At 35.2% G+C, this 21,378-nt stretch overlaps 1 protein-coding gene across 1 annotated transcript; it reads left to right on the forward strand.

The window, feature by feature from the left end:
- The first annotated feature begins 725 nt into the window (after nt 1-725).
- Nucleotides 726-17,774, forward strand: LOC107574565 (phosphatidylinositol 4-kinase alpha-like). Its single transcript, XM_016261014.1, has 22 exons — nt 726-743; nt 843-962; nt 2,449-2,541; nt 3,453-3,609; nt 3,686-3,813; nt 3,888-4,046; nt 5,435-5,586; nt 6,985-7,092; nt 7,173-7,300; nt 8,278-8,436; nt 9,214-9,293; nt 10,983-11,182; nt 12,264-12,354; nt 13,277-13,444; nt 13,547-13,600; nt 13,823-13,962; nt 14,233-14,281; nt 15,354-15,479; nt 16,258-16,378; nt 16,450-16,609; nt 16,823-16,912; nt 17,654-17,774. Exons 1-22 carry the CDS (start codon nt 726-728, stop codon nt 17,772-17,774), a joined length of 2,622 nt encoding a protein of 873 aa, XP_016116500.1.
- Nucleotides 17,775-21,378: the final 3,604 nt, after the last annotated feature.

Here is a 21,378-nt window from a genome sequence, read left to right on the forward strand (position 1 = left end):
AAATCGAGCACAGATGCTTACTTCCACCAGAAATAGTTTGCCATCTGGGCTCCTTTGGCAAGTGATTGGACGTGAATGGGATGCAGTGTTAGTTTGTCATCCTCAGTTGGAAATCAGTCAGCTGTTGTAATACTACGGTGTTCTTTGAGTGCCGTGTAAATAGTACCAAGGTTTATGAATATGTTAATCATGATTTATTAATCATGTTCAAAAGTTTGGTTCTGTAAGATTTTTAATGTTTTTAAAAAGAAGCCTCTTCTGCTCATCAAGGCTGCATTTATTTGCTCAAAAGTACAGTAAAAATTGTGAAATATTATTATAATGTAAAATAGCTGTTTTCTATGTGAGTATCTGTTGAAATGTAATTTATTCCTGTGATGCGCAGCTGTATTTTCAGCATCATTACTCCAGTCTTCAGTGTCACGTGATCTTCAGAAATCAGTATAATATGCTGATCTGCTGCTCGAGAAACATTTCTGGTTATTATCAATGTTTTTTGTAAATTTCCTACCGTAAATATATCAAAACTTAATGTTTGATTAGTAATATGCATTGCTACATGCATTTGGACAACTTTAAAGATGATTTTCTCAATATTTAGATTTTTTTGCACCCTCAGATTCCAGATTTTCAAATAGTTGTATCTCGGCCAAATATTGTCCGATCCTAACAAACCATACATCAATGGAAAGCTTATTTATTCAGCTTTCAAAAAATGGACCCTTATGACTAGTTTTGCCAAGGTCACAAATGTCTACTCTCACTTTTGATCAATTTAATGCATCCTTGATGAATAAAAGTATTAATTTCTTTAAAAAAAAATCTGTTTGTGTCTGTCTCAGGAGTATCTGAACAAGCATCAGATCTGGCTGTCGGGTTTGTCTCAGCACACGGGTTTGGCGATGGCTACCGAGAGCATTCTCAGCTTCGCGGGATACAACCGTCAAAGCACAACGCTGGGGGTGAGAAACACACCTGACCCAGAGTTCCTGTTACAGACACACATCCTGATGCTAACCAGTGCTGTGTCTTACGGTAGATGGTTACTGAGATGGTAACTGAGGTTTTTGGCCAGATTAAGGTAAGACGGTAGCGAGTCTTTAGCTGATCAGAATAAAATCATCAATCGTTTTGTAAGAAGTCTTTAGGAAAACTACTGATTTATTCCATATGCCCAATCAAATCCACTAAATTCACTAAATCCAAACATCTTGAACTGCTTTAAGATTCACAGAACATCTGAATATGTAGATCATGTGAACACACAAATTGTTTATATTAATGCATTTATGCATTTATTTATACATGCAGTTGTTTATGCATTGTGACATTATTTTGGACAATTAAGCATACACAATTATAAATGTAAAAAAGTCTGATTCTTATGTAATATAAATATTAATATATTTTTATTATCAATAATATGATATTAATATATTTTGATAATTATATGCATTTATTTGTACATGCATTTATGCACTTATGTATACATTATGAATTTACATACATTTATTTATTGCATTTATTTATGCACTGACAATTTTTGAGAATTAAGCATACTTGCACAATTCTAAAAAGTAAAAAGTTTGTAAAAAGTTTTATTTTTAAAAGTATATATATTTTTTAATATTAATATGCATTTATGCATGCATTTATACAATTATGCAATTATTATTCATTTAAATATTAATTTTTATATATTTATTTATTCACTGCACTGCGCTTTAAGCTCATTTAAGGTCATTAACAGAATTAATTGCTGTAAAGCTGCTTGGAAACAGTGCGTATTGTGAAGAGCGTTACACAAATGATGCTTTTCACAATATACAGCTTAAAACTAACAAGATATTTCAGACGTGATCCCAGCTAACACACTCACTGCATTTCAGCTGTGTGATATTGATTATTTCTGCAATCATGCTTTATGAATATTCATTAGCACTGTTGTGTTCATATGAATTTAGCTCTTGTTTGTCTTTTAGTTTTTTGGGCCTTTTTTTGCATGCTTTGCACTATTTTGCGTAATGTCTTGTGTACAGTAAACGTGTGGTGGGCATTATTTTGTCATTCACTTTATTTGTGCCGTTACATCATTGCATCTCTGCTAACCGCTGGCTGCTAACTCATCTGTGTGTGTGCTGTGATTGGCTGGCGGTGGGTTGGTGGGTGTGGCCTGTCGTGTGCTCCTCCCCCTCGCCCCAGGCAGCTTTTCCTCAGGTTGGTTCTGTTACTGTTGTCCTCGCTGCTTTCATTGGCTCCGTCTGTAACTCATTTGTCATTTATGAACCAGTATGCATTTACATAAAAAGGAAATCAGTATATGTTGTTATCATAGCAGTAGAGCGGTCAGCTTGTCTTTATAGATTAATGGATGTATTGTAAGTCAGAAATGTCATTAGTAATGTTTGCAGGAGGATGTTTTAACTGGTCAGTTTCCATCATTCCCAGGTTACCCAGCTGACAGAGAGGCCCACCTGCGTGAAGAAGGACTACTCCAACTTCATGGCGTCGCTCAACCTGCGTAACCGCTACACTGGAGAGGTAAACGCTTCAGTAGGGTGTTTATGAGTTATAATCTCAACAATCATAACAAGAACATATTTCATATGACTCATATTTCACCAAACATTAAAAGAAAGAAATAAGAAAATATATGTTTTTGTAATTTTGCATAAAGAAAATAAAGTAAAATGCAAATTTAATTTTTGTGCACTTTTATTTGTGTTTGTTTATTTATGTGTTTTATGTGCTTATTTATGCATTATTGTACTAATGCATTTATTTATGCATGACATTTATGCAGTTTGTGCATTTGCGGGGTTTGCCCATAGATTTATTCATGCACTTATTTATATATATATTTTTTATTTCTACAATTATGTGTTTATTAATAAATGTATGCATTTTTTTGTACAATTTGTTTATGCATTTATTTATGGACTTATTTATACATTTATTTAGTTATTTGTGCATTTATGCATATTCATGCATTTATTTATGTATTTTCCATGCATTTTTTATATGTATGCATTTGTTCATTTATACAGTTATATATGCATTTTTAAATGCATGCATTTATTCATGCATTGTGACAATTTTATGACAGTTCTGCACAATTTGACTCTTCTTTAAATTCTTTAAATTACTGAAATGTAAAAAAAAAATTCTCATTATACTCCGTCATCATTCTGTAATTTAAATGATACTTAAATATTTATTTATTTTAAATGATATATTATTTATTATTCCTTTGCATCTAGGGATTTGTATATTATGGTAGTATTAGCTGTACTGCTTAATAACATATCATGTTAAATATATCACCATTTTAAAGGCATTAAAAAGACTTAATTTTCTTGTCTGTCTGTCTTCTCGTTTTTGGGGCGATTTATGTTTGCGTCTGTAATGTAAGAGGGCAGCATTTGATTGTGTGTGTATATGTGTGTATTAAGGTTGCTGGGATGCTGCAGTTTGCCGAAGTGACATGCAGCAAGTCAAACCTCAGCAAGCTGATGGTTTCTCAAATGAGTGACGCTCTGGACGCCAAAGACTCGGACGCATTCACTCAGAACATGTTCAAGATGACCGCGCTGCTCATTAGCACTAAAGGTAGCGCCCAGACAATCACACCGACCGTGTCGAATGCAGATCATGTTTGAGTGACACACAAACGTCTCTGTCTCAGGCTGGGATCTTCAGCTGCTGCATCACCTCTGCTGGTCTCCTCTGAAGATGTTCACAGAGCAGGGCATGGAGACGGCCATCGCCTGCTGGGAGTGGCTGCTCGCTGCTCGCAACGGAGTTGAAGTCCAGGTAAGACTCTGAATGCAGGATTATAACAGCATCATGTGCTGTAAGGTCGCAGTGCTCATTGCATGTGTGTGCAGTTCATGCGTGAGATGGCGGGCGCCTGGCAGATGACCGTTGAGCTGAAGATGGGCTTGTTCTCAGAGACAGAGTCAGAGGCCGATCCTTTAGCTGCTTCAGAAGAGAGTCAGCCGCTGCCTCGTCCACCCAACGTCACGCCGCATTCGCTCTGGATTGAGGTCTGTATCGCACATAACAGCACACTGCCATAAAACTCTTACTTTTTATGCTGAATATATAGTATGTATACTGCGAAAACCATGTCAAGTCAATGTTATTTATATATAGTTGTCATAAGTTTACATGCACCTTACAGAATCTGCAAAATAATTTAATAAGAGGGATTATAAAAATTGCATCTCGTTTTTTAGTACGGTCCAAGAATTCAACATGCTACATTAAAGCAGTAGTTCAGACCAAAATGAACATTTGCTGAAAATGTACTCACCCTCAAGCCATCCAAGGTGTAGTTGAGTTTGATTCTTCATCAGATTTGGAATCTATATACAATGAATAAACTCCATGAAATTAGTCCCAATATTGGAAAAATTATTTTCTGTCAATTTTCGAACCAATGGGACCAGATCGTTTATACCCGCTGTAGAATAGGCCAGCACACACAAGTTTTTAATACTAGGAGAAGATCCTCCAACATGTTCTCTCTGCCAAATCCTATTATCCATTAAGCATGTTGTATGAGATTGTGCTGGTTTTAACCCTCTGGTGTCCGAGGGTGTTTTGGGACCCTGGAGAAGTTTTGAAATGCCCTGACATTTGTGTTTTTTTCAGTACCTTAAAAACATTAATGGCTAACGTCTGATTACACTTTAATCAGCACAAACTGGGATACAATAATATGTGAGCAGCATGAATGTACATGTTTGTGTTTTTGAGAAAACAACGTTTATGCATGCTTAGTGAAAAACTAAAATTTAAGTCACTAAAATAAGACCATGAAACACTTACAGAACATTTGTTCACAAGACTTTTGAGAACTGTGTTTAGTAGACTAGAGTTTTTGCCACCATCAACCCCAGGAGATAAACGTTTTTATTCAGTTAACTCTTTTGAAGAGATTTTTAACAGTTAAGCCAAATACAGTTTTTGAGGTTTTAGCAAAAATAAATGATAAAAACATGATGTAATTCAGCCGTAATATTTCTTGCCATGAAAATAGCCACAGAAGCTGGAATGGTGTTAAGCACAAACAAACAAAAATCATCAGATTCTGAGAAATATAACATTAAATCACTTGCTCAGCAATAGATGCTCTGCAGTGAATGGGTGCCGTCAGAATGAGAGTCCAAATAGCTGATAAAACATCACAATAATCCACACCACTTCAGTCCATCAGTTAACATTTGGAGAAGACAAAAACTGAAACAAATCCATCAAGATCTCAAAATCATACATTCACTGTTAGAAAGATGCAGAATATGCTGGAAACCAAAGAATGTGCAGATCTTGGAGTTTTTTTTTCTTTTTCAGAAACTCTCTTTCTCAGCATGATTAAATCATTATATTCCTCATGTGAATGAATGTTAAAGTACGGTGTGTGTGTGTTTAGTTTCTAGTGCAGAGATTTGAAATCGCTAAGTACTGCAGTGCGGATCAGGTGGAGATCTTCACCGGCGTCCTGCAGAGGGCGCTGTCTCTCAGCGTCGGCGGGCCCAAGAGCTGCCTGAACCGCCACGTTGCTGCTTTAGGACCCCGATTCAGGTGATGCTTTAAACACTATGGGGACAAAAATATAATTGAAACCCATTAAAACTACAAAAAATGTAATCCACCGTGCCATTTAAGTGCAATATCATGCATTGTTTGTTAATAGGTATTCATTCTGTTGGCAAGGCTGCAAAACCTTTACTGTTTTTATTTTTTATTTTTACTGTTTTCCACCTGATAGTACCATTTGCTCATGTTTTGCTTATGTAGCAAATTCTCACTTTTTTCCAGTTTTCTGCTTCTACTGGAAAAAAGGCCAATTGAATTGAAGTTATGCAATTATAATTGTGTGGGTGTATTGGTATGGGTATCAGAGTGTGCTTTGTATGTATGTACTGAAAAATTTGTGTTCGTTTAAATCTGACTCTGCACAAAAAAATAATGCATCAAAATAAGTGTTGTTGCTGATCATTGACATCTGCAATAATAATAATAATAATAAAATTGCTTATCATTTAGTATGTGGAAATGATTATGTATGGCATTACATAATCAAACTAGCATTTAAATGGTTTAAAAACCTGAAAATTAATGATTTTTTGTCTATATTTTATTGTCTTTTTTTTGACATGGACATTTTTGTAATCTAAGGACCTCTGTGTAACTTAGAAATTGACGCACAAGGGTTAATAAAATTCAGAAGTGTTATGTAAAAAATTATTATTATTATTTAAAAAATATAAATTTGTATGCATTATAAAATCAAGACTTTACATTGGTTGTCTTAGCTTGAAAAACAAAACAAACAGAAACGTGTGTGTAATTGGTTGATGCAACTTGAGCAGATCTAAATGTAATGCTGCAATCAACACTTCATTTATTTTCACCTCTGATTTGAATGATTTTGAGGTGCATTTTTGTTCATTTTGGTGGCATTTTTTTCTACAAGCTCCTGTTTATTTACGACCCTGTCATTTGGTGAAATAATATTGATAAAACTGTCAATACAAGCGTCCTTTATATTACTACAAAAATTTATATTTATTTTATTTATTTCATATTTAGAACAAATTTCAGAATTGTAATAGTAATAATAATGAGTATTTAGTATTTGGCGTTGATTATAATGCACTAGTGGTGTGTGTGTGTGTGTGTACAGGTTTATATATCCTGGTGGGGACTTATACCTGAATACACATACAAATGGGGATTCGTGTTGCGGTGGGGACCTAAATTGAGGTCCCCATGGGTACAAAAGCTTATAAATCATAGAGAATTCGTTTTTTTGAGAAAGTAAAAATGCAGAAAGTTTCCTGTGAGGGGTAGGTTTAGGTGTAGGGTTGGTATAAGGTGATAGAAAATACGGTTTGTACAGTATAAAAACCATTACGCCTATGGAGAGTCCCCACAAGGATAGCAAACCAGACGTGTGTGTGTGTTTGTGTGTTTTAGGCTGCTGACTCTCGGTCTCACTCTTCTTCATGCGGATGTGGTCACTAACGCCACAATCCGTAACGTCCTGAGAGAGAAGATCTACTCTACCGCCTTTGATTACTTCAGGTGTGAACATCAGCACAAAACAGGAGGCATATTTAGTTTCTTATGCAGAATGAATGTAACTTGTTTTTATGTGCGTTCAGTGTGGCTCCACGGTTCCCCACGCAGCCGGAGAAACGCCTGCGTGAAGACATCAGCATCATGATCAAGTTCTACGCGTGTCTGCTGTCGGATAAGAAATATCTCACAGCCACTCAACTCGTCCCACCAGGTGAACAAACCCCATCATAGTGCACATCAGTGATCTTCAGCCCAAATCCACTTGATAGGTGCAATGTTAATGGTGGATTTGCTTGGTTTGTGACATGTCAAGCAGCTTCAGAAGTCTCCTGCCTCATTTTTAATGCGTGTTTCTTATGCATTTTAGTTTAATTTGGGCTCAGGCATTAAATACCGCAAAGTTTTTAACTTTGTTATCCTTGATGAATAAGTGTATTTCACTATTTCACTACTACTTGTATATGCATGTTGTGTACAAACTCATTCATAACATCACAGGACCACTTAAAATGAACTAGTTATGGTAAAAATCTATTAATATGTTTACATTTCTTTAATGCATTCATATAAATTTTAACCTAAAGTATTGCTGTTGAAAGAAAAAGATAATCGGCATGTTATTTGTTCACTGCCACTAAACTAAACACTGTAATTTTTCTTATTTGTTTGTTTTCAAAATTTTTAAATGAACAAAAATGGTTGGAGTATGTTTTTTAGTCTTCCTACTTCAAAATTTCATGTTTAATTCAGTGTTTTACTTGCTGTTTCTTTGAAGCAATTTTCACACAGAAATTGCTAGTAAATTTCACAAATAATACTTTTTACAAATAATTACAAAGTAAACATTTATTTAAGTGTAGGTTACCTCAACAATACTGACAGTTCCTCCCGGTTCAGCTGCATGGACAATGTTCACGGAAAATATGCGTTGTAGTCCAAACGAGTCGTTCGTTGTAGTTTTTGAAAAGTGATTTCTGTTAAATAAAATATCTCCTTTTGAAGTGGACTTTGAGCTTTGTAACTTTGCAGATATTTTTTATGCTCAAACAGCAACATTACAGACTAACTAAAGTTGAAAAAGTTGAAAAAGCATAATAGGACCCCTTTAAATAGGGTCACTTGTAATCTGTAACCTATTACATTTCCAAAGTAACCTTCCCAACACTGTTAATGCTGATGTTGGGTCAGATCCTCAGGACGTGTCGGTGAACAGTCTGTCGGTGTTGGCGGTGATGGACTCCAGGAGCAGTCTGGACGCGGCGGTGGGCTCCAGACAGCAGGCCACACAGGGCTGGATCAACACATACCCACTGTCCAGCGGCGTCTCCACGCTCTCCAAGAAATCAGGTGCTCGCACAGCATTTATTTCTCTCTTTAATATCATGAAACATGTAATGCTTCTTTGTAAGTGAAGAAGGGATGGGAAGGTCTTTCATTCAAGACTCATTGTTGTTGTTGTTATGGCATCTTTCTCTTTGTCTTCATAATGCATAAAATACGCTTGGAGTTACCTACTCATTCTATACTGGGATGATTTCCCATATGTTTTCGTGTCACAAGTTTTGCATTAATTATAATTAGATTAATGCAAAACTTGTGACATGAAAACACTTTTATTTGAGCTGCCTCTTTGTCAAGTCTCATTTATTTCTATGGTGCTTTATACAGTACAGGTTGTTTCAATGTTTCACAGTAATACACAGGAAAATAACAGTATTAAAGATGTAAAATCCATCAATTATGAAACAAATTGAAACTACAAAGCAACTCTACAGAAGACAATAGTGTCATTATTCAGAATAATATACTTCAGGGATAGATTCGTTTCAGTTCAGCTTTGTCACTCATGAGTAGTACATTTCATGAGATGCATCATGGGATGTTTTTAAACACTACTAAAGGAGGAATGTGTGTGACAAACACTTGCTCCATAACAATCATTTAAATGATTTTTGTAAAGAAATTCATCCATAGGCCCTCTTTATATCTGTCTACAATCAGGTCAGTGGTTCTCAACCTGTTATATTTACAGTATTATTTCTGCTGAGATTTGCTCACAATCATAACAGCAAGATTTTCTTCATCATGTGACCTTCTCGTATATTAAACTCTTGTCTCTTGCAGGTCTGTCAAAGAAGACAAACAGAGGAACGCAGCTGCATAAATACTTCATGAAGCGCAGAACGCTGCTGCTGGCCCTGCTGGTGAGATTATAGTTATCATATTAATTAAACCTACCAAGATGAATATGGCCGTTTTAGTGTTTAATTAGTCTATGATTAAAGGGGTCATATGATGCAATTTCAAATTTTCCTTTCTCTTTGGAGTGTTAATGAATAGATAAGATCCCTAAAGTTGCAAAGACTAAATGCATCATGGGATGTTATTAAACGCTACTAAAGGAGGAATGTGTGTGACAAACACTTCAGGATGCTCCATAATGATAATTTAAATTATTTTTGTAAAGAAATTCATCCATAGGCCCTCTTTATATCTGTCTACAATCAGGTCAGTGGTTCTCAACCTGTTATATTTACAGTATTATTTCTGCTGAGATTTGCTCACAATCATAACAGCAAGATTTTCTTCATCATGTGACCTTCTCGTATATTAAACTCTTGTCTCTTGCAGGTCTGTCAAAGAAGACAAACAGAGGAACGCAGCTGCATAAATACTTCATGAAGCGCAGAACGCTGCTGCTGGCCCTGCTGGTGAGATTATAGTTATCATATTAATTAAACCTACCAAGATGAATATGGCCATTTTAGTGTTTAATTAGTCTATGATTAAAGGGGTCATATGATGCAATTTCAAATTTTCCTTTCTCTTTGGAGTGTTAATGAATAGATAAGATCCCTAAAGTTGCAAAGACTAGATAGAGATATTCTTTATAAAAGTTATGACTTGTCCACGCCCTCCTAAAACGCCTCATTTAAACACGCCCCCACATGTCTACATCACTGTGTGGGAAGATTTGCATAACACCGCCCAAATGTTCACGCAAAGAAAGAAGGCGTAACTTTATTGTTGCTGCCGCGGCCGCCGCCATGTTGTGGAGTCGCTGTGTGTTTCGTTGTGAAAGCGAAATTACTTTGTTTGGTCTTCCAAAAGAGGACACAACTAGAAATCAGTGGTTAAGTTGTATTTACAACACTGTTCCAGAACAGTTCAACCCAAATATTCAGATGTGTGCAGCGCATTTTATGGAGGACTGTTTCCTGATCCTGGTAGAGTAGACTACAATGCGTCTGTGGCTCAAAGGCTGTGTCTATAAAGTGGGGCAGTTCCGACTTTGCAAGGACTGTCTGCTGCTTCTGACTCACAGCCTGTAAGTATGTTTTTTATATTTAAAGAATTTGCGATTCAAACGCGAGTTTTGAGCAGTGTAGAGTAGGGCTTGTTGTTTGTCATTTCTCCGATCACAAATGCAGACATGGTTTTATATTTGCGCGGCGCGATACGCAACACATAAAAAGACAGTATAAGTCATTATAATCTGTAATTATGTCCCCACTGGATGCAACAAATGCCTCGTTTATAATGGGTTTAATGTTTTTGTCTCGTCGCTCCGGCCGGACAGGGCATCACAGTATGTGAGGGGTGTAGCATTTCCGTCACACGCTTGAGGTATTCGGCCAATCACAATGCACTGGATAGCTGACCAATCAGAGCATACCTTGCTTTTCAGACCGATGAGCTTTGTAAAAATTGACGCGTTTCAGAAAGGCGGGGCATAGAGGAGAAACAATAATGTACAGTATGTGGAAAATAATGTGTTTTTTGACCCTTAAACCGCATAAACACATTTCATTACACCAAATACACCAAATAATGTTCTTTTTAGCAGCATCATATGACCCCTTTAAACCAGATGAGCACTTGTGTGTTGTTAGGCCAGTGAGGTGGAGCGTCTGACCACCTGGTACAATCCTCTGGGCAGCCAGGAGCTGCAGATATCAGCCGAACAGTCTGTGGAGACCAGCATCACCAACTGGAGGTCCAAATACATCAGCCTGACCGAGAAACAGTGGAAGGATAACGTTAATCTAGCATGGAGCATCTCACCATACCTCGCACTACAGCTGCCGGCCAGGTGAGGGACTCAGTGTGTGACGTTTACATTGTATTTGATGTGTTTGGTGACTTATATTGCATTCAAGGTACTGTACACTATTGTTCCAAAGATCTTTTTTAAAAGAAATAAATACCTTTATTAATCAAGGATGCATTCGACTGATCAAAAGTGTCAGTAAAGACATTTATAATGTTACAAAATATTTCTATTTCAAATAAATGCTGTTCTTTTGAACTTTCTATTCATCAAAGAATCCTAAAAAAAATAAAATGTATCACAGTTTCCACAAAAATATTGTGCAGCACAGCTGTTTTCAACACTGATAATAATCAGAAATGTTTCTTGAGCAGCAAATCAGCATATTAGAATGATTTCTGAAGATCATGTGACACTGAAGACTGGAGTAAAGATGCTGAAAATACAGCTGCGCATCACAGAAATAAATTTAGCAATAAACATTTGAACATATTTTCTCATAGAAAGCAGCTATTTTAAATTGTACTAACATTTAAATATTTTTACTGTGTTGACACTTGTATGAAATGTGTGTGTGTGTGTGTATATATATATATATATATATATATATATATATATATATATATAAATAAATATTTCTATGAACTGAGGCTGTGGAAATAATACAAAAACATACAGTTACTGATATATGGCTAAACATTACAGTCCATGTCAACTTTTGATTAGCACATGGCTTTTTATTGTACTGTTTTTTTTTTTTTTTACATTTTATATACATATTAGATCTACTTTTTTTCTCATGAATTAAATTATATTTATTGATGTATTAATGTAGAGCTAATAAAGTCAAATTGTGTCTAACACATGGGTTTCTATGAAACTGTATGTATATATATATATATATATATATATATATATAAATAACCATTTGACTAATCGTTTTTGTTTGTGTTTAGGCCTTCAGACATTTTATGATGTGGTCCTCTTATGGTTAACTGACATGTTTAAACTTAATATTATGTGTTAATCAGTAAACCATCATTAACATCCCTCCACATGAAACCACAAATGAAAATTTCACACACCAAACATGTTTCCACTCTTTCTACACAATATTTTACAGGTTCAAGAACACCGAAGCCATTTTCTCCGAAGTGACCCGCTTGGTTCGTCTGGACCCGGGGGCCGTCAGTGACGTTCCTGAGGCTGTGAAGGTGAACGTCCAGAACCCAACACAACCAAATAATGAAATAAGATAGCAAAGAAAAATTCATCTTATAAATCTTATAAATATTAGTAAAGTATAATTTGGAAAATATTTAGTTCCTATTATGTTACATCATTTTTTCTGCTCACTTTAGTACTGTACTGTTAGATGTATTTATTTTTTCATTTATTTAAACCTGTTTTATTTATTTTAACCTATTAAATAAATTAACCATTTAACCAATTAAATTAATTGATTAAAATAAATAAATAAAATGTGAATTTAAAAAGTGCTGTCAAACGATTAATCGCGATTAATCGCATCCAAAATAAAAGATTTTGTTTACATAATATATGAGTGTGTACTGTGTATATTTATTATCTATATATAAATACACACACATGCATGTATGTATTTAAGAAAAATAAGTTTGTTTTAAATATATTTATATATAATATAAATTATATGAATATAAATATGTAAATACATGTAAATATTTTCAATATACATACATGCATGTGTGTGTCTTTATATATACATAATAAATATACACAGTACACACTCATATATTATGTAAACAAAAACTTTTATTTTGGATGCGATTAATCACGATTAATCGTTTGACAGCACTAAATTTAAAATTAGGTTAAAACTAAATAATTGCAATAAAATAAATAAATAAAAATGTGATTGACCATAACTAAAAAACTTTATAAATAATAATAATAATAATAAAAAATTATATATTTTTTATTTATTACTCTAAATGTATTGTTATATTAATCACATTTTTATTTTAGTCTAATGAATGACTCATTATAAGTTATTTTAATATAAATAATTATAATAATTGCATACATTTTCACTCAAATGTGCCTCTACGCTGCCTGTCGTCTGCACCGCTGACTGTAAACCTGTTTTCCACATAGTTTTTAGTGACGTGGCACACGATCGACGCTGATTCTCCTGAGTTGAGTCATATCTTGTGTTGGGCTCCGGCTGATCCTCCCACGGGACTCTCGTATTTCTCCAGCATGTATCCGCCGCATCCGCTGACCGCACAGTACGCCGTCAAAGTCCTGCGCTCCTTCCCTCCGGTATGCAGCACCTGTCATATTACACTCGTTATTATACATCTTTATCTGTGATCAGTTTGAGTGCTTTTATTAATGCATATTTCTCTCTCATACTTTCAACAGGATGCTATTCTGTTTTACATCCCACAAATTGTTCAGGCCCTCCGTTATGACAAGGTATAGTGTATGAAGTTTAAAGTAATAAAGTCAAATAATGGCAAAATGATTTGCATGTGCAGAGTAAGAATCGAAAAGGTATAAATGAAGTTGCATACATCGTTTAAATGTTTTTAGCGAGTATAATTCATATGTTGTATGCAGGCCATATTTTGCATTTCTTGGTTTTCTCTGCTCTGACAGGTGAGTGCACTAATGATGCTGATGTGTAATGTTGTGTAGATGGGGTACGTGAGAGAATATATCCTGTGGGCGGCACAGAAGTCTCAGCTTCTGGCACATCAGTTCATCTGGAACATGAAGACCAACATCTACACAGATGAGGAGGGACACCAGAAAGACTGTAAAAACAGCTTCTTTTCACTATCATGAGCTTTAAAGCCTGTTTGCACCAAAAACGATAACTATATTAGCGTCCACACAAACAAATAATAATGTTCTGGTTATTCTGAGTATTCTGCAGTTTTGTTAAAGGGGTCATATGATGCTGCTAAAAAGAACATTATGTTGTGTATTTGGTGTAATGAAATGTGTTTATGCGGTTTAAGGTTCAAAAAACACATTCCACATACTGTACATTATTGTTTCTCCTCTATGCCCCGTCTTTCTGAAACGCGTCGATTTTTACAAAGCTCATCTCTGTTTGTTTTTCCTTATAGAGTAGTAGCTACAGCACCAGGGGTGAGTTGTTTCATTTTTTAATGTTACATTTTATTTAGTTTTTTAAATGTTTATAATTTAATATAATTTATTTTATTTTAAAATTTGAATAATATTTAATTTTTTTGAGTTTTTTTGGCTGGCATCAGACTGTTTTTTTTGTTTATAATGATCGTTTAGCATTGATTTCAGGCAGGTTTGGGTCTGATGTTGGTAATGATGCTTTCATGGTTGTCCTGGTCTGATTTAGTCCAAACCCATCCCTCTGCAAACTACAGCAAAACATGTCTTGTTCTCCATCATAGATGCAAACTCCTCACCTTTCAGTGACAGCTCACTTTTTTGAGATCAAAATAGGTCACCTATGAGATTTTTGTGAGAAAGTGTTTTTATGGGGGGGTCTTGCAAGGGTAAATAAAGAACTGAGAATGGTTGCATAAACTGTTTAGACTAGTCTTAAAAATTTGTTTTCTTCATGACTGGTCATAACTTTTTTAATTCAGTTATGAAAAGGTAGATTGGTCTTATTTGTATTGGAAAAGTAAGACAAGCTTTTCTCTTGGCAACTGCTAGTTGGTTAAACTAGTTCTTAAGACAGTCTTAACTTGGTGGCTAAGGTTATGCAGCTGGCCCCTGGTTGTTTCAATAAGTTTTGCATAGTATTTTCTTTATTCTTTACTTCAAAAAGTATGTCTGAAAAGGGTCATATTTGATGTATTTGAGGTCTGAATGTTTTTCCCGCTTACCTGTTTGCATCTCTGCTCCATGGCGACTCTGCAACTCACCATTTTTCTGTGGCTAATCTTTTACATGACTAATAAAAAACAACATCTGTGTAACCGTGATTGTAAATCTCACTGAAGCAGCACATGATCGTTACCTGAAGGGACAAACACACACATCTCACTCACTGTACTGCATATTAATTCACTTTATTACATTCATCTGTGTTTGTGTGAATATATGAGAGTGAATCTGAGAGAAATGAGTTCCTGCAGGTGTGACGCCAGCAGCTTTAGGTTTTTTCACACTGAAGTTGTTCTTGTGTCTGGATGTTGTTGTTTAATGTGAAGGTCCTGTGTTTGTGTCACAGTGTGGCGTCATCGAGTGCATCCCGGACTGTAAGTCCAGAGATCAGCTGGGACGACAGACAGATTTCGGGATGTATGATTATTTCCGGAACCAGTACGGAGACGAATCCACTCTGGCCTTCCAGAAGGTGAGAAAAGCCTGTGGTTCTAAACCGGTCCATTACGAGGGAAATCATGAATTAAAATGATTTAAAATCATAAACTATAAGCTTTTGAAATAGTCTGAAACTACAAATCAATATATTTCCTATTTTAATTTGTGTCAGTTTAATATTTCTTATTTTAAATAATTCATTCATTAATTTTGAAGATCCAGGCTTGGAAGACTTGGATATATGAGGAAGCCTAATTTTAAAAGTGTGTGTTGGAAAAGTCTTGTAAATGAAAAATAGCAATGCCAGTAGTTCTAAACCTGTCCACTAGAGGTCCCAACGTGACTTAAAATGATTACAAATCATACAATACAAAGATTAAAATAAGTTACTAATTAATAAAAAATTTTATTAGATTTTTTTTAGGTTCAAAAATATGTAATCAGCTAGAAATTGAGTAAAAAAAAATCACCAATGATTGGAAAAACATGCAAATTCATTGGTTAAAAAGGGTATGAACCATGTTTTTATTTTATTTTTATTAGAACTCTTTTTTTCTTCTTCTTAGTTTACAGGAATTAGGAGTGCCCATAGATTTAAAAAAAGTTTTTAAAACAAAACTAGAGCTAGGGGCATTTAAATAGGTTTTGTGTTACATTTACATTTATATTAATGCATTTAGCAGACATTTTTATCCAAAGTGAAACCGGCTGTGAATGCTGAGGGCCTTAGAGTCAAAAGCTTTAAGGAAACACTGGTTTTCTGAATGTCTTTTTCTCCGTCTCTCTCTCTCTCTCTCTCGTGTCTCTATCAGGCGAGGTATAACTTCATCCGTAGCATGGCTGCGTACAGTCTGCTGCTCTTCCTGCTGCAGATCAAGGACAGACACAATGGGAACATCATGCTGGACAGACAGGGCCACCTCATCCACATCGGTGAGACGTCTAACAATCAACCTCTCTGTTCTGTGTTTGTCATGTGTTTCTAACGTGTGCGTGTGTTTCAGACTTCGGCTTCATGTTCGAGAGTTCTCCGGGTGGGAATCTGGGCTGGGAGCCGGACATCAAACTGACCGATGAGATGGTGATGATCATGGGCGGGAAGATGGAGGCCACGCCCTTCAAGTGGTTCATGGAGATGTGTGTGCGCGGATACCTGGCTGTCAGGTGAGGTGTGAGTATGTGTGGGTGTGAGTGAGTGTGAGTGTGTGTGTGTGAGTGTAAGTTTGAGTCTGTGTGTATGTGTGTGTCGGAGTCTGTGTGTGAGTGTGTGAGTGTGTGAGTGTGTGTGAGTGAGTGAGTGAGTGAGTGAGTGAGTGTGTTCGCACTTGTGTTTTTGTTAGAAACTGAGAGACTGAATGAATCTCTGTTACTCTGCAGGCCGTATATGGATGCTGTGGTTGCCTTGGTAACGCTGATGCTGGATACAGGATTGCCCTGCTTCCGCGGTCAGACCATCAAACTGCTCAAGTGAGTTCAAAACAACTAACAGTGGAGCAGATAGGAATTGTGATTTATATTTGATTCATATTTGAAAACATATTTGATTTATATTGAAAAAATATAATGTTTAGAAAAATCGAGCTATGGATTTGAATGAGATTAATTATTACTGACTTTTTTAAGTAATAAACACAAATCAATATACATATATTTTGTTGTTATGAACATGGAAAATTAAGGAGTTAAAAAGTTAAATTACAGTACAGAATTATTAAGAACGCATCATAACAGATCTCCAGAAACACACACATTAATGAGATTAATAATGAGATTAATAGCGAATGTGATTAATGTGAGTGTTTTTTTTAAAGACTTCCTTGACTCTAATTTGATTTTTAGGTAATTGAATATTAGGCATTGTTTTTAAGTTTGTCCTTGTTAAATATTAGAAATGTTATCAAATATAAAAATGGCATTTTATGTAACTGTTATTGTTGTTTTTTTATTATTATTATTATTTACATTTTTGTTTATTTTATTTAGTTGGTTTGTTAAGATAATATTGTTAAATTATTGTATGCAATTAATTAAAGTATTATTATCATTTCAAATTTATCACTTGAATTTGTCATGAATTTACCCTTTGATGTTGATATGGTTTTAAATGATAGATAGATAGATAGATAGATAGATAGATAGATAGATATAGATAGACACAATTAATTAATTATTAGTTTGTTGATTAGAAATGAATCATGTGTGTTGTAGGCAGCGTTTTAACCCTGGAGTGAGTGAGAAGGAAGCAGCAGCTTTTATCATCAAAGTCATTCAGAACTGCTTTCTGAGCAGCAGGTCAGTGTCTCTCACATTAATGCATCTCGTTTCCTGATTAACTATTAATTTGATGATTAGAAATGAATTATGTGTGTCGCAGGCAGCGTTTTAACCCTGGAGTGAGTGAGAAGGAAGCAGCAGCTTTTATCATCAAAGTCATTCAGAACTGCTTCCTGAGCAGCAGGTCAGTGTCTCTCACACATTAATGCATCTTGTTTCCTGACTTGTTTTAATGTAAAACGCTGTGCTTATAATATGAAATGTTTTTGTTTGTTCCAGGAGCAAAACGTATGACATGATCCAGTACTATCAGAACCAGATCCCCTACTGAAGGCCAGAGAAATGTGTGTGTGTGTGTGTGTGTGTTTCTCTTAATGCTAATTGCACTGCTGTCTCAGTCTGGTGTGTTTGTGCACTTTATACACCTGAAATGTGTTTGCATGGATTTCTACGCACTGATATCAGCACTTATGAGACGTTTTCTGCACACGTCCAATTAATTAACTATTAATTTGATGATTAGAAATGAATTATGTGTGTCGCAGGCAGCGTTTTAACCCTGGAGTGAGTGAGAAGGAAGCAGCAGCTTTTATCATCAAAGTCATTCAGAACTGCTTTCTGAGCAGCAGGTCAGTGTCTCTCACATTAATGCATCTCGTTTCCTGACTTGTTTTAATGTTAAATGCTGTGCTTATAATATGAAATGTTTTTGTTTGTTCCAGGAGCAAAACGTATGACATGATCCAGTACTATCAGAACCAGATCCCCTACTGAAGGCCAGAGAAATGTGTGTGTGTGTGTGTGTGTGTTTCTCTTAATGCTAATTGCACTGCTGTCTCAGTCTGGTGTGTTTGTGCACTTTATACACCTGAAATGTGTTTGCATGGATTTCTACGCACTGATATCAGTACTTATGAGACGTTTTCTGCACACGTCACACTGTCTGCTGCATGATGGGTTCAACTGTAAACATTATAAAATCACTTTTGTGCCATGTTGATTTGTATTTGATGTGATTTTGTTGTCAGTCTTAATTTCCAGATAAATCATGTAGTTTGTAAACTACAGCAGACGTGTTTATGGACATGTACGGCCTGAACTGCAGACAAAGGTCATATTTCAGAGGTGATAAATTTACACATTAATGCACAAACTAACGAAAATCAGTATTTGATTGTTTATTATGATGTAATTGAGGAGAGATGTTTGAAAAGTGTTTGATATTTCTTAGCAGTGTTTACAGCTCTGAATATGTGTTCATATTTCTGAATCACTGTTTGTTTTGCAGTATGTGACTGTTTATTGATCAATTGATCGTACAGTGTATTAATATTTGTTCGCTCTCTTGTAAGCATTAATTTTCTGCCTCTTTCTATTCTATTCTATTATTTATTCTGTGTGTGATATTTAATAAATGCCCCACAGTAGTTGCCTGTACACATTTGTAATGCTTATTTACTGGCATTTTGTACATGTGGTAAGGATATTACATTTAATGTAAAAATGAGTGAGTCTACAATTTCAATGCATTCAGTGTCAAACTCATTTGAGCTCCACAGTCACTTCTTTTAATCAGTCAGTGTGAACAGATCTTAGAATTTGAGACTCTTCAAAGTTGAGAGTTCAGCGCATTTGGTGTCAGCAGTTTATCTGTTGTTTTACTCACTGGAATTCATTCTTATTGTCTGGATTTTCTCATTTATCAGGTGGTCATTAAATGTTTAGTTGAATTATTGTTTTCAGCTGTTGCTTTTAATCTGAAATAATGGGGGGAATAATGAAAAGAAGATTCCAGATGAAATGGAAAAATACTACAAGTCATGAACCAGCTGCACATTTTCATATAATTTGAATAGGTCTGTGTTAATGCTCTTTATCTTAGCTTCCCTGTTCTTTTGTTAAACCCTGTTTATATCACATAAACTTCATTAAACAGTTGATAACAAAGACAAATAGGTAACATTATTAATCTTAGGTAATTTTAATATTTACTAATACATTATTAAAATCAAAAATATTTTTTGTTAATTTGATTAAATGGAAGTGAGCTACCATGATCTAACGATGAACAAATTTATTTTTGTTAATAACGTTAACAAAGATGAATAAATACTGTAACAAAAGTATTGCTCATTATTACTATTATTTATTGCATTATTTGGAACTTATTGTAGACTGTCTGTGTGAATGCATCTTGAGACGAAGACTATTTAAAATATCTTCTCAATATAATGGTCAAGTTTAGTATGCCACATTGTATACGGATTATTGTTCATTATTTATTTTTCACATAGGTTATGTATATTAGTCAGCAAAACAATTTAAATGAGACTGTGTAATGGGGAAAAAAACAAGACACTAACATTCCAGATAAAACAAGTTGTTCTGCGTAATGGAAAAATAGTGTAATGCGTCATGAACCACCGGAGTTAAATGTTTTCATGTTCTGAATATGATACCACCCTGTCTTTTAACCTCATTTGTTTAACTCTAATTATAACCTCTTACATTACATTTACATGTATTCATTTAGCAGACCCTTTTAACCAAAGCGACTTACAAATGAAGACAATAAAAGCAATCAAGCCAACAAAAGAGCAATAATAATGTAAGTGCTGTGACAAGTCTCGATTAGTCTAATACAGTATACGTAGCAAGAATTTAATTTTTTTTATAATAAAAAAAAAAGAAAACAAGTAGATGGAATACATAAAGTATAAAGACTGTTAGTGATATAGTGGTCATTTTTTTAATTAAAAAGACAAGTAGATAGAATAGAAATAGAATAGAGATTGCTAATGTTATAAAGTCAAAGTCAAGTTTTTTTTATAATAAATAAAACAAGTAGATAGAATAGAAATAGAATATATCATATAAGATTTGTGCAGGCATATGTGTTGACAACTACGTCTCAAGGCATGACCACTGACTGTAGCTTGTGGTTATTTTGCAATAAAATAAAAAGACATTTTGTGTGTTTTTATTTATTCAAACTACAGTTTGCGACACTTCTCTGGTGTGGTCCAGTTGACAGTGGTCGTCTGTATTTTGTATACTTGAGTGGGATCTCTGAAGGAACTTATAGAAACATGTCTCTCAGGACATGCAGGCATATGTGTCGTATCATTATTTTGAAATAAAACAAAGTGTCACGAATCCGGTCCATGAACTTCCAATTTCATTGACTCTCGCACTACACACTGTTGCACATCACCCCGGACTACATTTCCCATCATGCATTGCACTGATTGCACTCAGCACGGATTGCACACAGCTGTTTACACTGATTGCACCCAGCTGTTTCATATCACTCCCTCACTATTTAACACTCACTCTGATCCCTTCCCTCTGCCGAGTATTGTTTCAGCGATTATCACTCCCCTAGTGATAGCTACACTACAGAGCCCTCAGTCGTTTTCCTAGCCTTAGCCTTAGTCTGTTTTCTCCGGTTTTTGATCTTCGCCTGGTTTCCTGGATTTCTCCTTTTGTCTTGCCCCTTTTTGATTCTGTCTGCCGATCGTCGACCTGCGCTAGCCCTAGGACTATTCTTGTGTCTTGCCTGCCATATACCTGTCTGCCTCAGTTTGACCCTGCCTGCTTCATGACCATGTCTCTGTCTTCTCCACAATAAAAGCTTTGCGAATGGATCCGCACGTCTC

This window comes from Sinocyclocheilus grahami, unplaced genomic scaffold (assembly GCF_001515645.1).
Source record: "Sinocyclocheilus grahami isolate Dianchi unplaced genomic scaffold, SAMN03320097.WGS_v1.1 scaffold2269.1, whole genome shotgun sequence".
Lineage (NCBI taxonomy): Eukaryota > Metazoa > Chordata > Actinopteri > Cypriniformes > Cyprinidae > Sinocyclocheilus > Sinocyclocheilus grahami.